Source organism: Gavialis gangeticus, unplaced genomic scaffold (genome assembly GCF_001723915.1).
Source record: "Gavialis gangeticus isolate Ggan-Ray unplaced genomic scaffold, GavGan_comp1, whole genome shotgun sequence".
Lineage (NCBI taxonomy): Eukaryota > Metazoa > Chordata > Crocodylia > Gavialidae > Gavialis > Gavialis gangeticus.
This window is the reverse complement of record NW_017729009.1, coordinates 15,325,359-15,343,331: the sequence shown is the minus strand read 5'-3', so window position 1 is coordinate 15,343,331 and position 17,973 is coordinate 15,325,359. Positions and strand designations below refer to the sequence as shown.

At 45.8% G+C, this 17,973-nt stretch overlaps 1 protein-coding gene across 1 annotated transcript in view; it reads right to left on the bottom strand.

Annotated features, from left to right (window-relative positions):
• HRH3 (histamine receptor H3) overlaps window positions 1-15,300 on the bottom strand; it is a 35,573-nt gene extending 20,273 nt beyond the window's left edge. Inside the window, exons 1-2 of the mRNA XM_019509757.1 lie at window positions 15,238-15,300; window positions 14,262-14,506 (exon numbers count right to left, since the gene is read on the bottom strand). Coding sequence (XP_019365302.1) covers window positions 14,262-14,506; window positions 15,238-15,300 — 308 coding nt within the window. The remainder of the gene's footprint in view (window positions 1-14,261; window positions 14,507-15,237) is intronic.
• Between the last annotated feature and the right edge of the window lie 2,673 nt (window positions 15,301-17,973).

Genomic DNA, 17,973 nt, shown 5'->3' with positions numbered 1-17,973 from the left:
CAGGAAGAAAATATTAGAACTTCTATTTCTATTTATATAAGTATACATATAATGGGGGTGCATGCTCAAAACTGTTTTACTGATAGGGGTGCGCGATCAAAAAAGTTTGGAGACCACTGGTCTAAACCACGGGTGGCCAACCCACAGCATGCATGCCAGGAGTGGCATATGGCAAATTAGGGTGGGGGCAGCCAACACAGCATCAGATAGGTCAGTGAGCACAGGACAGGGAGCAGAAAACAGAGCAGCGTATCAACATGGAGTACAGGACATGGGGCAGAAAGCAAAGTGGAAGATTGGGAAGGGAAGTGGATCAGAGTGGCACCTGGGGAGGATATAGGGTTAATCTGTGGCATTCAGGGCTGCAAGGTTAACCTGTGGCAAAAAGGCTGGCCCCCACTGGTCTAAACCATGAGGATGTGACCGAGGTCAAAATCTGACTCTGGAAATTCTAGATTTAAGAAAAATCAGCAGTCAGCTAGCTTGCCCATGTGGCTAACTTGGGGATCTGAACTGTTCCTGGGCTGATACTGAAGCCTTTAATCTTCTAGGCTGCTGGACAGAATCCAGTGGATAGGGAAAAGTTTGTTACTTTATGTGCTGACAGTCCAGACATGCAGGTGAAACAAGCTGATGGGAATCTCTCCAGTTCTTAATCGACAGCAAGCTACATTGAAAAAAACACCATCCTGGCTGGCAGTCACGGCAGAAAGCACAATGGTTGACTGAACATGGAAGCCGAACTCTTTGTATACCCACAGGGTGATTCTGCAGGTCAGGAGCAAGGCTTTTATGGCTGGGTTAAGCTTCAGCGAAGCTGGGAGCACTCCATTTAAGAAAGCTGGAAGAAGCTGTTAAACTCTACTCATGGATGCAACTGCACTGTACGTTTCTGTCCCTGGGATGCATCTGGTATCTTTCTACGCCTTGTGCCTTACAACTGCAGAGGCTGTATCTGTAGATCCCTGTTTCCCGCACCAGCATGCTGATTAAATGGTAGCTGCTAAAACCACGTCGTCATTATCAAAATACCTTCAGGAGTTTATAATTACAAGGCAGCCCAACAGTGCTTGTTAGGAGCAACTTGCAGAGGGTCCTAAGTTTTCATTAATTAAGGTTTGCGGTCCGTTAGCAAAGTGATGTTGCCATGTAGTATAAGATGTGACTGTTTATTATTTAAAATTAATTTCATGCTGATTCGATTCAATTCCTCTTTTTTCCGCCTTCAAAAGACTCACTGTGGGGATTCATGCCAGGAGCTTTTCTCCTGTTTCGTGGGCCACATCCTTACCTCACCACACCAGGGAAATCATTGGGAGCGGGATACGTGGATGAGTGGGCAGACCTACTTCACACCCAGCCTATTATTCTCTGACAACCCCTTTTTCTTCTCAGTCCTCTGAACCAGTTTAATGTAGAACAAACTCTGGCGGAGCAGGGATTTTCCTGTCTACTGGCTTCTGTAATGAAGCCCCTTGCTAAACTGGTTGTCTGCCAGTTCATGACCACACGAAGCCTGCCTTAGATCTAGCTAACGAGGACAGCTGGATAATTTATTTCATATCAAGCCCCTGCCTGGCTAATGTATTCTTTTCTATTAGCTCTTGCTCTGGGTCCTGATCTTTGATCCCTTATCCTTTAGATTTCCTTTTGATGTTGGTTGTTTGCCGTCAGAGTCTAATAGAGATGGTATTAGTTGGCTAGTCACAAAGGCATAGTAGAGAGGGAATAGAAAGCACCTGGTAGGAGTAAGGCAGGAAGTTTGGAAACCTCAGCTCACTGCAGGCAGAGCTGGAGCAATTTCCAGAGTATTTGACTCCAAGCTGACTGGTACTTACTTTCGTCCATGCAAACAGTCCATCCCCTTCGCTTGCTCTGGAGTAGCGATGGCTCTGCTACCTTCCTGCTGGCCGGCAGGGGGTGCAGCTGTAAAGAGCAACCCAATTCCTCTTTTCTCCACACCCTGAAGGGAGAAAGAAGTTCACCTGTGATGCCTGAAAGGGAATAGAGGTGCTGCGGGAAGGGCAGAGGGAGTGGTGGGACGGGGCCCAGGTGCTGTCCCCTTCTCAGCCTGATCCTGTTCTATTGACGAGGATCATCCCTGATTCTTCAAAGGCTTTCAAGGAAAATATTTTCCTCCTTCACACGATGGGGGGCTCCTGGGACAGAAACACACCTGTGCCAGACTTTACCCTGCTACTTGCATCCACCCCGGTTTGTCAATACAGCCCAGCTCCCTACCCACTGATGTCCCGACTATTAGGCCCCTTCTCTTCCATTTCAGTGACTGGATGGGACACTACCTCTGAATCTGTCTGTAAGTGCAGCTCAGGACACCCCCTGGCCCTGTTCTTTGTGCAAACTCACACTGATGCCGTGCAGAATGCCCTTGCCTGACTTCTCCTCTCCTCTGTCTCAGTTGCACCAGTTCAACTACAGTCCATTTAAAAACACAACTGTGTCAGGAGAGACCCCTGGCGCACACAGAATTTCAATTCTGCTCCCACTGAGCTCAAAGGAAATTGAGTGGAAACAGGATTGATCCTCTGGTTTGTACAAGGCAGAATTTGCCTATTAGCTGATGCAGCTCAAGAGCTTGTTTGGTGGGAGGCTGTATACAAAGGCACGATCCTGGCCATTGTCTCCCGTACCTACATTGGATGCAGAGGAAATGCCATGCTCCAGCCCCACGCTCCAGTTGCCCTGTACTCAGGCAGCCACCAGCACTTGCACAAAAGCCAGGGCCATCTATAAAAGCTGCACTTATTTTGTCATTTCCCTTCTGTCACAACTCAGCCAGCACTGTGGAACATTACCTATTAGCACTGAATGTCAAGTTGGAAATAATTCCCTGCTTGTCTCTTTTATTCTTCTTTTCTTTCTTCCCAAAAACACATGAGACAAGGGCATGCTTGGAATTAATATCAGGCACATGCAAAACTCTGGTGCACCAATTTACAGGAGTTCTGTTGGCTATTGAAGCCTGGAGAAGCATCAGGCAGGTGAAGGATTTCTTCATCTCCATAATTCACTTGGAAAATAAAAGCGAATGAATGGCATTGGAATCAGATGAAGTCCCACTTCCGGGCTGCATTTCAATCTTCTGATTTTTACAGAGATATAAATGGGGCTGGGGCCACCATAAAAGCCCACTTGGGTATTATGAAACTGCAGTTTTGTTGTTACCGCGGAACTGGCGGGGACGAGGGAAAGCAGCCCCTCGATGTCCCCTGGATGGTCCCTAAGAGATCACGGCCCCCCAGAAAAGCTTCACAGAAAAGAGAAACAGTAATGGATAGCCGGGCAGGGACGGCAGCAGGACTGCATGGACCGTCTGATCAGGGACAATACTTTTCCAACAGCGACATGCTGTCTTGTAATGGAAGGAGAGAGCGCGGCATGGGCTGCGGAGAAGGGCACACTCACCTGGCACTGGGAAAGGGCAACTCTAGGAGCCTAGAGAAGTGATGCTCAACATTTTGGCCCTATGGGCCTGAGACGGAGGACAGGGCTGATCTACGGGCTGGATCTGATCCCATGTGCCAGGGCCCTGTGTCATCCCTGCCTGCTGAGATCAGGCTCTGGGGGCCTTGCACCATTCCTGGTTCTGCATGCTGGGATGAGGCTCTAGGGGTGCTGTGCCACCTCCTCCTGGTACTGTGTGCAGGGATTAGACTCTGGGGAACCTGCTGGCCCCTTGCTGCCTTCACTCAGCTCCATGTGTAAGGGTTAGACTCTAGAGCCCTGTGTCAACCTGGGCCCCACACACCAGGATCGGGCCCCATCCTGCCCTGCACACCCAATCTAGCACCCTCCAGCCAGACAACACAGCGCCAGGGGTTGAGCACCCCTAGCCTACAGCGCTGTGGGAATGTAGATGAGACTATCAGGCTGCTTCCTTCCCTCTTTCCCAAGACAGGCTGTGGGGCTCTTTCCAGGTCCCATAAATTGGAAGGGGCATTGCCACTCTCGCCAGCACTCACAGCTCCTATTCATTTGTCCCACTCTGGCAACAGCTGTCCTCTGTACCTATAGCTCTTCTGCGCTGCCTGCTGACCCTCCCACCTTGACTCTGCCTTTCATTTTCTCTTTGTCTCAGTACAATTTAATGTTGGGAAGGGGATGGTTTGTTGGAGGGGAGATACGCGTGACAGTCAATGTCATTTGTCCCTCTTTGTTTCATGCTGCAGTTCATCCATGTCCCGCAGGGGAGTGTAATGTGATAGCAAAGCAGAGGAAAGGCAGAACATCAAAACAAATTAGTTTTGTTTGTTCAGGTAGAAGATGAATTGTCCAGATCAAATTACAAGCTGTCTCTCTGCAAACAATGCATCATGCAGGTATCCAGTCCTATTAGAAATAACCACCCAAATTCCACTTGTTAATAATGAATTATGTAGGGAGCCTTCAAAAGCTAATATTGTTTCCAGTGGCCAAGACTGGTGATTTTCACCTGTCATTGTTCAAAAGCAGGCTGAGGATCTAGAGAAAGAATAATATAATAGTTTGCCTGTTATTTACCATTAAATAATACTATAGCACCATTTCACAGTGCTTTATCAGTTTTAAATATAAATATTTAGAATCAAGTCTGCACATAAAAAAGTGTGTTTGCACATTTGCACACATCCATCTTAGGATCATCAGAAAGTAGAGCTGGAAGGGAGGGACCTCACAAGGTCATCTAGTTCAGCCCTCTGCTCAAGGCAGGATCACCCTGTAATGGAACGTGTCTTGTGTTGGGGTGCACATCTCTGTTACATGCACACATTGGGGGGGGGATTTGCATGCCAAAATTAGCTGTGCAACGGGCTAATTCTGAGAACATTTCACTTAGCAGATGGAGGACCTGGGGTACAGAAAGGGGATAGTCAGCATTTTCCAAAGTGGTTATTGAGTATGGTTGCCTCAGGTTTTGGCTATCCAACTTATAACACCCTGGAGTGTGACTTTCACTTCTTTTCCACTGAACTCAGCTGTACTGAAAAATCACACCCAAAATACCTAAAGATAGATGCCCAGAGATCAGTAGCCTCTTTTGAGAACTTAGGCCAAGTTCTTTGCTTCTAAAGGATAACATTTCATACACTTGCATATAGACAAGACTCGCTTCTGGCACCCTAGAAATGCTGCCACTTCCGGTGTGGAACTTGGCAGCTGGGTGGAACTGTTCCCGTAAGCACTCCACCCTGTTAGAGCAGGAAGTGAAAAAGGATGTCATAACCAACTGAAACTGGAAACCAGATTGGAATAGCCTGTGCTTTTTCATGCCAGCAGCATAATAAGGAGAACATTTAGAAATAAAGATGTTAATTTTCATGGGTCTGACTCAATGGAAGTGGCTCCCTTCCTACACGAGACCGCTGCAGAGCTAGTGTTTCCAGGCTGTGAAAGTTGCATGGGGCGAGCTTTGAGCATCCTCTGGGTGGCATTTTTCCTTGTGTCGCTCTTAAGGTCACTGCACCTCGTGTCATGGCAAGCCTCTTGCAGTGGAAAAAGCAGAGACGGGACAATGAGGAGAGAGGATTGTGTCTGTAATTGCTCAGCAGCAATTATCAGCCATTGTGAATTGTATCAGCTCTCACTGGGCTCTGTCATTAGCTTGGAGTTGGGGAAAATATTTAATTTGCAACACTGCTTTGTTTGTGTCACTAGCAGAAAACAGTGCTGTCTACATACAGACACCCTGTGGAGACAAGGCAAGATTCGCGCCACTCATACAGAGGGTGATATAGCTAAGAGGGCCAAGCCTAATGAGGTTTGCTGCCAGAGTGTCTTGCACACCCTCCCAGGGTCAGCCAGAAGCCAATACAGGCCTTGGCTCAACATGGAGCAGCCTAAGGGCCTAGGATACATCCCACAAACCAGGCATAGCAGAAGTGCCATGGGGACCAGATGCGTGTGGCATAGAAGCAGTGAGATGAGATTTGAACCATCTGAAGCCAGCTCTATTCTGGGGAAATACCCAGCTGTGCATGGAGTGTAACTATTGCTCTACTATGTTGCACAGCAGTTGGACTGAGGGATGGGCACATAGCTCTACAGCAGTGGTTGGCACCCCCCGACGCATGCCGGAACATGGCACACAAAGGCATTTTGCTTGGCATGTGTGCCTTGTGGCGGATGGCGGGGAAGGGGCCGTGGCTGTGCTGCCACACCCAGGATTGGGCTCCTTGCAGCTCCCCCGTGTCTGCGCAGAGGTGCACATGCACCTGCCGCCAGCAATGAGCCGGGCTGGGGCTCTGAAGACCTTGGTACAGCTGCTTGCAGCCTCCCTGCTGCCTGCTGTGAGCAGCCCAGGCTCCATGGCGGGTGGCAGGGGCCTGCCCAGAGCCCAGGCTGCTTGTGGCAGGCAGCTGGGAGGCTGAAAGCTGCTGCACCAAGGTCTGTGGAGCCCCAGCCTGACTTGTTGCTGGAGGCTGGTTCACGTGTGCCTCCGGGCAGATGGTGGGGATGAGCTGGGCTGCACTGCCACAAGGATCAGGCCCCTTGCGACTCCCCCGCTGTCTGCCCCAGGCACGCCAACATCTTACAAGTCAAGGCTGGGGTGTTTTAGGCATTCTGCCCCAAAACGTTGCCAGCCCTTGCTCTGCAGGCATCGAGTCGAGTGCTCATAACTCTAAGCAACTCCATTCTCATCAACAGAAGAAGCTTCTTCCATGCTCCTGGCCAAAGCCGTGTTTGCTCTCCAGTCTACTCCAGAACAGCAGTATTGACTTTCTTCTTTTCGCACGTTATTCCAGGTATCAGAGTTATCACAAGACTCTTCTGCCACCTGATCTCCCTGCCAATTCCCACAGCTTCCTCACTGCTGTCCTGAAAATCTGCCACCAGCATCAGAAACAACAGCAGACTTCATTAAGGGATGGCAGCTTGCCAAGGTCCCTGTGGCAGATCTGACTTGGCAGTGCCACACTCAGGGGCCAGCAGTTTGAAAACGTTGCCCAGTATACAGCCAGGCCTATGGGAAGTGCATGTCACGCTAAGTCAAGTCTTTCACTGGCCTGACGTTCCTCCCTAGAGAAAGGCTCCAAGGCATCCACACCCCAAGCAAAATAGCTTCCCTCTTAAAGCTAAGTTTGGCTGCCAGCTCCGCTTTTGCTCTTAAATTTAACAAAGCTCCATGCCAGAAAGTGCAGAGATCTTTCCCTGACTGGGAGTTCATTCTCTGCACAAGTCTCCCATGCTGGAGGTCTGCGCTGCACTTGTGTCACAAGTGAGACAAACAGGTGGATCCGTCTCAACCCGCAGGGAGGAATATCCCCCAATCCAATAAAGTTTGGCCCAAGGAAAGCTGGGGCTGGGAGAGGGAGTGGGAGGCAGTTCTGCTTGGCGCTGGAGCTGTGTGTGGGAGGCTTCCCCAGAGCCTACTTTGGCAAACCCAAGGCAGCCCTATCAGCCCATCACTGTTAGGAGCTTTAAATTTATTCCATTGTATGGAAAAATAAAATAAAGTTAGTTCATTTCACAGGCTATCTTGGATCTGAACATCTCAGCCCCAGAGAATCAGACAGAGATAAAAGAATGGCAAAAAATGACTTATTCCCACGGATGCGCTGGTTTATCCTTCTCTCAGTATTATCGTTTCATGGCATTGGCCTCCAAGGGCAGTATCCCAGCGTTCCTAAATTTTGATATCATTCCAAACAAGTGAAATCTTGATACCAAAAAAATTTCCCCAGCTAGGTACTCTCCGTTCCCGCTCACAGGATAAAAACATTTCTGCATCGGTAATTGAGAGAGACCAGCTGCATAAAAGCAGGATGATGACAAATCAGCAGCAGCAGAAGAAAGGTGAAGGGCTTTGGGTACCACTTGGAAGCAGGCAGATCCCTGTGGCACATGGGTATCGCAGCTCTGTTCAGATAATGGACAATACCCTGATTATGTGAATGAACTCTGCATTGTGCATCAGATTGTGCACACGCCTGCTTTATAAAGAATAGAGATTGCAGGATGAGAAAAGGATCTGTCTTCCAAGTAGCTGCTTTGCTTTGCATCCAGGATTTGTCCACAACGTGTCTAGAATAATTATTAAGCAAGTTATGATGGGAGACTTTTAGTTACCCAGCATCAGAAAGAGTGGTGAGGACGTGAGAAGTGGGAAGGCCAGAACACTTAATAGTTGATTAGATCTAAAAAGCATCATTTATTTTTCAAGAAGTGCCATAGATGTAAGATCAATGGCTTGGGATGGGAGGCTGTTTTCAAAGGCCTTAGATCTAATTGTACTCAAGCATTCAGCCAGGTTTTCTCAGACTAATACCATCCACCATTACTCTTGGATGGATGGGGAACTGTACTAGAGGACAGCAATATTTTGCATTGTCGAATTGTTCAACAACTGCCTAATATTGCTTTTGAGTTGTTCCCAAGTGCACTGTCTTTTCCCTTTGATCTTCTTGTAATTTTTGTGGCTGATGCTGGTTGTAAAAGAACGTTTTTTTTTTAAATTGCTTTTCCATTTTCCCTAATCTTGGTATTTCAAGTACGACTGCAGACCAATAACGTCAGGGGAAGCAGTGTGTTTCATTATAGATGCATGGAAATTAAGGTCCATCTGCTTTGGGAGAATGGTTCAAGCGAGGCTTGGGAGAAACTAGTGTGTGTTTGTTTCTGGATAATTCCCTGTCTGATACTCGGGTGAGTAATAATAGTACTTAGCTCTTACCCAGAGCTGCTTAAACATCACTGATCTTCACAACATGCTAGCAGAGCCATGAGTCAATGTGTGCTTCCCCATTTTGAGAGAAAGGACAAGGGGCAGAGGGGTGAAGCCCATTGCCCCACGGTCAGAGGCAGAAGTCTTTGTTCTGTGTATAATCCATAGATGCTAGTTTGCAAGCAATGCATTCTCTCCGGGCTAGGAATTGGAAGGATTTCAGCATATGCAGTGAATGACTAGTGTTGCAGCTGCTTTGTCTCCCTTGTGGTAAATGCCTTTCCGTGGACTTTCCTTTCCTACTCGTTCCTGAGTCCATGTTTGTTCCATGCACGTGAAAGATTGACAATAGCTTTATAGCACTTTTGCAAGTCATAAACCCTGGGCTGGGATGGTAGTGGGGCCTGGCCTCCAGCATAAATTGGAGAACTCCATCAGGCTTCCCACATGCACACATTGGCCCACAGCTCTGTTAAGCCACAAATTGGAGCTCTCTGGTCTTACCCTTCCTTTTCCTTTACCTTTGGACATGCCCTTTGCTGCTTGGTGTCAGGACAACTCCCACACAGAGGGAGATGGCTCCCCGGGCTCTCACGCTCCTCTGCAGACCCTCGTGCTTCTCTGCCAGATCTGATCCTATTTGCTCTCTGCTTTGCTTTCTGACAAAGGTGTGACAAGAAAATGTGTTTTTGTTCTGAACTGCATAAAATATCACACAGCAATATGACCAGCAAATAAAACATCAGAGTATCCCATTAACAGTGCTCTTGCCCCTGAGTATATAACAAAAAGTTAAGGAGGAAGATAGCTACTGAGTGTAAAAACAATTTCCATCTGCAAATCCGGAGAGGGTTTCTCAACTCTCCAGACTTCAGAGCCATACAGATGTGGTCAGCCTCCAGATTGCACTTTACTTCCCAGCCCAGGGGTGTCATCAAAGGACATGAGTCTTGCATCACTTCCTCTGGGTGTGGGAGCAATCACTGTAGGCAACAAATTATCCTAACTCCAGCTGTAACTTCACAGGTTAAGGGGAAACTTCTTCTTGCAACCTCTTTTTCCTGTTAGGGGAGTGCTGCTCTGGATAGCTGCGGTTTGTCCAGTTGCAGGGTTAAGGGCAAGGATGCAAGAAACAAGATCAAAGAGTAGGAGGAAAAGGAGGAAGAAGAGAAGATGATGGTGATGATGATAAAGAAGATGACCCTAGAAAACTCCAGTCAACCAACAACCAAAAAATACTTCTTTAGCCTGTCACAAAAAAAATGAGGCTTAAATAAATATAGATTTTTGTAATGGGAATTCTAGCCAAGGCTTATGGTGAGGGGTGCTCTGGAGTATGCCACTGGTAATGTACATAGTGGATTGGTACAAAACTGCCCAAGTGGGAGTTGTTCCATCTTCTAATAAGTATTTTTAAATGAAACAATGGTGGCTCTTGCAGGAGAGGGGGGAAATCCTTCCAAGTTCTGCATCCCTGGGGCAGTGAGAACAGGAGCAGCTTAGCAGGGCGATGTTGGGGGCAGACATTCGTTATCCCAGGCTTTATCGAGAGACTGAAGACAGTGATGCAGGTAAGGCTCAACCCAGCCCACTGTCGGGAGTTTCTCTAGTGGCTTCTCATAGGACCAGCTGCAGAGAGCAGGGAAGAGGACTGCAGTGGGGTGGAAGGTCCTGCAAGCTGTTTGGAGGGGAGGGGATTCAGTACCTGTCAGGACTGGGCCCCTGAAGCCCCCCTCCTTCCAATGAAATAAAAAGTGAATGTAGGAAACACATGAACGGGTTAGAACCAAGATGAGAGCTGTGTAGAGCAGTCCCTGAAATAGCAATAATTTTCCTAAGGGAGGATAATCGCACGGTGGTTGAGGAGCTGCGTTCAGGCCCTAGTTCTCAGGCACTCTCGCCTTTGGCAGCATTCAGACCCAAATGCACAATTTATAGGTGGTTCCTTTTGTTCTTAATGGACTGAACCGAAACCTCCTGTGCTTGAGGAGGTTCCCCAGACCTGAACTTTGCTGCTGGCCCCTAAGTCTACAACGTGCAAGATCACATCTCATGAAACGGACTCTGCTACTTCATAGAACCAGCTCTGGTTTGACATATTCCCTGTAAACCGTGTGAAACTCGCTGAAATTCACACTGCAATCATTTTGGTCTTCTACAACTCTCTACTGCTGCTTGTCCTTTGATGCAGATCTGGGGCAATCCGTTGGGTGTCAAGATTATGAATGGTGAAGCCAGAGGGATTATTGTGTTCATTTTAGTCTGCCCTCCCATGTGCCACATGCCACAGGTTTTACATGAAATTCATTTTGGCTTCAACTACAGCAAGTCTTTTAGAAAAACACTCAGTGTTGAACTAAAAGTTGCCAGTGATGGAGAATCCATCACCACCTGTGGGAAATTGTTTCAATGGTGAATTACTCTCACTGTTAAAAAATTGCACTTTATTTCTAATCTGAATTTGTCTGAATTCCATTATATCATATTATATCTCTGTCTGCTGGAATGAAGAGGTCATCATTGAAATTTTGTGCCTTGTGTAAGTCCTTATAGATTGTGATCTAATCATGCCTTCACCTTCTTTTTGATAAGCTAAATGGATTGCAATGTGTATAGAAATGAGAATCATAAAAGTGCTTTGACTTGAAGTTGCCAGGACTTGGGAACTTCTCTGGGTCATATGGTGACCGAGTGTAGGTAAAACGTGATCTGCTACTAATTTCATGAAAAGCAGCTTCAAAAAGCAGTTAGAAATCTAGTCTGACCTGTAGAACTCACAAGCAGGCAAGATATACCTGCCCTTCAGGATTTTTCCTTGTGTTTGTAGACACTTTTTGTCTTGTGGCTTTGAGAAGAAAAGGAAGACATCAGAGTGTACGCTTGAACTCAATGAAGAATTTAAGAATTGACCCTGGATTAGGAAGACATTTGGAAATAAGAGAGGGAAACTGAGTCCAGAGATGAAACATGCAGCTTACAAAACCAGAAACCTGCCAGAAATATTATTTACCTTTTACCTGCAGTCACATCTTAATGATTAAAAACATGATCCTCAGTTGCTCTTGTATATTTGGCTGTAGAAGCTGTCCTGTTTTAGAGCACTGACTTATTGAAATTGGCATGTAAGTGGGGAGGCACATAGGAAGAGTCTGCTTCTGATATTTCTCATGTCCTGTCTCTGGAAGGCCCTTTCAAGTAAAACCATAAATTAAAGACCAGTTTGTCCCATGCACACAAAGAGGGGCTGCTGCTCCCAAGATACAGTCTGAAAGAGGGGTGTGCACTGCTACACCCACTCTGGATCCACTCCTTATGACACCTTTTCTGCATCTCTTCATTCACCAAGGTCACTGTTCTTTGCTTCTATATTTGGCCCAGACTTCAGAAGTCCAGGTTGTGACTTAGCTCATTTTTCCTTCTAAAGGCTTATTTGTCTTGTACCCTCGCTGATAAAGTGTTACCTAAACATACTGCAAATCTAATTCAATGTTTATTACAGCTCTGTGGTTGATGCGTCTGCCAACACAGCCCACTGACCAAAATGGGAAAATAAGAGCACATGCCAATGAAGTTCAGGTTAGCTGTAACACTTATTAGAGAAAGGCATGGCTGTAAGCTCGGTCTCTGTTTACTCACCTTCAAAGCTAAAAATGTCTAGCCTGTCTTATAGGAACAACAGCCACTGTGCAGGGGAATAACTAGACTTCAAAGAGTCTAGATGGGAACTCCCAGTCTTCAGGGCTGCCTTTTGTTGTCTCCTAAGGACCTGTGCAACAGGACAAGCTGGCTGAACTAACCCTATCTCTGTTTAGGACTCGTGCGCTCAGGCTTCCTCAGCAGGTGGGCTCTGCCCATCGCGTCCATCAAGAGGGTCTATTGCCTATGGTAGATTGAGGAAATTGTAGCCCTCCTTCTCTGAGATCAGTATTATGCCACGTGATTGATAAAAGTTGAAAATGTGCGATTTATACATATAAGTGCAAAAGGCAGGGCTGACTTCCCAGTGAATCTCTGGAAGTACAGATATCAGGGAAATTAGACTAAGAGATGAGACTTGAGACTAGAACAGAACTATAAAGCCGTTTGTTCAAACTGTCTATGAACCAATGGCCACAAACTATAGACTGCTGAAGAAACTATAAGAGTGATATACTCATCTCAGCTTTCTCAACCTTAAAGAGACACAGAGAAGTATGTCCTGTGTTTGCCCGCTCCATCTCTGTTGCATTTCCATGGCATTTGAAGAGAGACAGAATTCAAGACATGTTGGCCATGATGGGGTCTCAGTGGGATCTGTTGTTTGGGGACTTGCACCCAGTTTATGTTTGGTGGGCAGAAAGCAAGCAGTGAGGCAGCATAGCTGTACACAAGCACTTTGTGAGCTGCAGGCTGAATTCCTGCCAAATGCCTCAGCACTGTCTGCTGTATGGATGAGTAACACTACTTGGAAATCATTTCCATAACATATTGTCCTTACATGACTGCCACAGGTAGCTGTGCCACATGAGGCGAGAGAGAGAGCACCCCATAAATGGATTTATACAGGGTCCCAGTTTCATGCCCAGCTAGGAGCCAGGGGAAAGCCCACCACATATCCAGCCCATAGAAGTCAGTATGCGCCAGTCTAAGCTAGGCTACCTCTGCAGTGGGTGCCATACCCAAGAAGAGGCCTGCTGAGATAGGAGGGGAGGTGCAGCCACAATGTTTTGCCCTCCAGCTGTTCTCCACTTCAGGGGACCCCCCAGTAGCTGTGAGAAGCAAACCCACATTGGACTGGGCCTATGACCTACATGGACTCTGGGATCAGGCCAGAATCCTGAAATGAATTTTTATGCCCTGGCCCTTTCTGGGTTGCATCTCTAGCTGTTTAATTAGGTTATTTACAGGGGAAGGTGGACAGAGAGATTGGGGGAGGGCTTAACACATTGGAGCAATTATTCCTAACCTGCCCACTCATTGCTCACTGGTCTCTGGCCCAATGTGACATCTTTTTTAAGAGCTTGGGATGAGAAACATTCCCTGAGAGGCAGTAAAAAAGGGAGACTGCACACTCATCAAGTTAGTTTGGGTGATGTTTCATTGCGTGTGCCACCGTACCATCTCCAGCTCACCCACAGGCACTGTCCTGCCATGATGAAGCATTCCTCTTATTCAGCGCTGGGTTTCAATGACATTGCCTTGCCAAATACGATCTGGCTTCTATTAATGTTGTAATGCTTTTTTTTTTCTCATTCAGATCATGCAGACCCCAAACTGAATCACATTCCGGTCCATTGGCAGCTTCCTGTGAATTGCAGACTGTCCGATATTAATCATGTTAGTGTAAACAACGAGCTTGGAGCCAATACCTTGGGCTCCATCACCTCGAGGAGCCCTTCGCTATCTGCGAATGAACCTGCACCTGCAAAACCAGCTCCTCGCATTCAAACCTTGTCACTGTGTGGTACCCACATAGAGGCAGAGGTGAGAGAAATCTCATTGTTTGGATAAAAAAGCCTGAGTCAAATTCCTTCCTCCTTGTGAGATTAGTTTCCACCAGGAATAGTCTGAGCCTTGAAGCTGGCTGCGTAGAGGCCTTAGGCTTTTCTCTGCTGGATACCCCTCACTAGCAGCCAACTGGCAGGACTTCTTCCAGTCTCTGTCCTTTAAAGTGGTGATGCTGTAGCTGCCTAGAATGACGGTGTATTTGAGCCTGAGAAATATCAGTGTCTGAATCCAGCCATGAAGATATGGGGGTGGGGAGCGGTGTTCTTCATCAATCCTGGCAATAGTCATGTAATGAATGTTGGACACCTTCTCTGAAAGAGAGCTTTCTGTGTCATAGGCTTTTCTTGGAAGCTTTGGCTGGAGAGAAGAGGGGGAGTTTGTTTAGTTTGCATGAAAATGGGGACAAAGAGGATTTGATTGTTCTTTTGGTGGCAGCATAAAAGAAACTGCCACTCCTTTGTCAAACTGAAAATACAGCTGACCTGCCTGATAACTAGAGACTTTTAATTCTGTGCTGAATTTAAGGTGCCAAGTTAGGTTTCCCCATCCTGACCTGGCTGGGTCTATTTTACTTTTCGGTCACTGGATACGCACGTGGTTGTTTAAATGGTTCCCAATGGTTTGATTAATACAGTAATACGCCCCCTCCGCAGAGTCCTTTCTTCACTTCTGACAACCATTCTTCTAGCTAATAACTTGTTTTCTCACATTTTCTAAAAGCAACTCACTTAGACAAAAATAATGCTGAACTTGTAAAGACATCATTGTGAATATCAATGAAGGTTTTCTTTTCCTTCTGCTCCAAATTCCTCCTGAGAGCTGAAAGTAAATACAGTCAGCTGTAGCTAACACAGAAACTAACGGGGGAGGTATATTTGTCTGAAGCTGCCTATTAGACACAGCTCATGCTACAAACTTCAGATCTGGAGCTAAATGTCTGCAAGTTAGACATGGATTGAAGCTGAGATTTTTTGCATCATCATGTATCTGGTCTATTTTCTTATCTGCTCCTATGGAAAAATTCTATAGAATTTAATACAATGAAAATGTGTTTATACAATTTGTTTTACACCAAACTGTGGAATTACCATCACTAACGTTTCTAAAAATTCTGGGTGGTGATTGTCAAGCGCAAAAGGTATTGCACCCATCATGAAGTAACTCTTTTTCTGGATCCCCTTTTGATGGATGGAGACAAAATTAATAATTGGCTGCCTAGGGAGCAGGGATCCTGACCTCATTACATTCAATCTGGGTAAATAGGGCACAGGCCCAACCAATGTTTCAAAAGGGGTATTCATAATTTCCAATGATGAGGAAAATGATGGGCAAACTGATTGGAAGGAGAGTTGCAGACAGGAAAATGTAAATGAAATATGGGAGTTCTTTAGGAAGTGTTTAGTAGGTGGCCAGAGCACCATAATTCCTCAGTCAAGAAACAAGACAATTCTGGCTAGTTCAGAGGCAAAGGGAAAGCAATAATTAGATATAAAAACGGGGTGAATATTAAGCAGTATGTAAATTAAAGCTAGAAGTAGAGAATGTTAAAAGTTATGAAGTTCAGAGAATTCATAAGGGAAGGTAAAGACAGTGGAGGTACGGATGATATTTTTAAAACTATATTAGGAACAAAAGAAATCTTAGCAATAGTGTGGACCCACCTGGAGCTGGAGACAATTACATTGCTTATGTCACAGAAAAGACAGAAATATTCAATGCCTATTTATATTACACAGAAGCAGGATGATGCACCTGTATCATAAGAGGAAGTTGAAGTGCTTTCCAGTCCATTAGTTAACTGAGGAGGATGTTAGACAAAATCTACTAGGAATAATGACCCTATATTTAAATCAGCATGCCTTGATACCTTACACCCGGAGTTGTAAATGGAGTTGGCTGAGGAGCTCTCTGGCCTACTGATACATTTTCATCAATCTTGGGATATCCAAGGAGACTGGAAGAATGCGAATGTTGTATCGATGTTCAGAAAGGACAAGTAGAAAAAATCTAGCATCATTCACCTTCCAGCAACATTGAACTGAGACTGCAGTGGCAGTCCCATTCCTGCTTGCCTTCTTCCACAATGTGTCTACTCTAGCCAAGAGTGCAGTACTATGAATGAGGGGAACACTCCTTCCTGCCCTCTTGGGTGATCATTTAGTAACTGGAAGCAGGAGTTTGGTTAATCTCTTCCTTGGTTTGTGCGAATGAGGAACATGAAGGTAGTGTAATGATTTATACTGTTATGCGGAGTGTGCTATTCCAGTGGACAGATATCTCTCTTTGACTAACAGTCCAACTCTCTCCACAGCTCACCCACAATTTTCTGTCTAAAGATAGTGAAGTCTCAGAGATGTATTCACGTGGATTCACTCTTAGTCCCATTTCCTGATGTATAATTTATATTTACATATTTCCTCTGAACTTGCTCACTTGATTCCCCTCTATGGACTTTAGTCTCCAGAAAGGGAGGGTTATGCAAAGCACTGAATTAAGTTCTGAATTAAACTCTTGTCTTCAGTAGAGATGAATTGGGCTTTCCTTACAATGCCCCAGATTTAGCTTGGCTAAAAGCTACATCTTAATCAGTTCTAAGTCAGATACTCTTGCAGCCAAAGTTTAGCAAATGAAACTCATTGAATATAAAGTCTCATCAACAGGTGGCAAAAAATTATGAGGCAGCAGGATGGCAACCCAGTACTCACGGGCTTTAGAAAGTTGAAGCCTCTTCAGATTTGCAACAGAAAGGAGAAATAAAGGGAGAAGACAAAAATGTAGTAGCTAACTTGGAACCTGAAATATGGTCTTTAAGAGTTTGGCTCTAGAGGTGGCTCCAGACCAGACTTTTTTCTAACTCTTAGAATTTCAGAAATAGTGATCCAGTTCCCCTAGGGCACCTGCATTTTCCCCATTACAAAGATGGAAGAAACCCAAGATTTTTGTCCTAGGGAGGAGCTGATAAAATGGGGTCTTGAGCTCAATTAGCTTCACCAAACCACAGCTTCTTTGGTTCTTTTTGTCAAAACTAGGAGCCAATTTTAAATCTGCTTCATGCAGAATTTACAAGGCAGGAAGTCATTTTTAGATTTTGACCTACATTTCCAAAGCATCTCATTTGATGGGAAGATTGCCTGATAATCTCCCTTTTTAGAGAGCCTTGCTGCTTACTGTTAAAGTTTTCTTACACATTAAAATCCCTGGGCTTACCTCTTGCACATATGTAACTTTAGCCCTAAGTATTGTACCCTATGGTGAATTGCTGGGGGGGGAGTAAAGCCAAGACTAACGCCACTTCTTCTTTGAAACCTGCCCTCTCTCCTTGAACCAGCAAAAATGGGCAGGACTTCAGCTTCTCATTTAATCTGATAATCACTTCAAGTCTTGCTCTCCTTAAGGTGGGCTTGGTTCAGTTTCCACAGCCCATTTTGTTCTTTGTTCCTCTGGTGTGACTGCAATGCAAGCTTCAGCTGAAGTATTGGACTCCTTTCCATTAGGATCAGGACAGAGACCACAGAGGACTGTGTCTGTGTCACCATATCGGTTTCTCTCCCTAGGATGGCTGGCTGTATTATTCTTTCCCCTCCTGCACATACTGTCTGGTTCAGTCCTCCACCAAGCAACCTTCAGCTGATAGCAGACTTCAGTCTGTCACCTTGAGATCCAAGGGCTTGCCTGCTCACTGCACTTATTTTGGAATAGCTATTGTGCTTTTAATTCACACCCTTGCTTAATTCACATTAACACTAACAGTCAAGCGTAGACAAGCTCTGCGTTCCTGTGTGGCAATACACAGTTTGGAAACAAGGATGGGAGTGTTAATATGA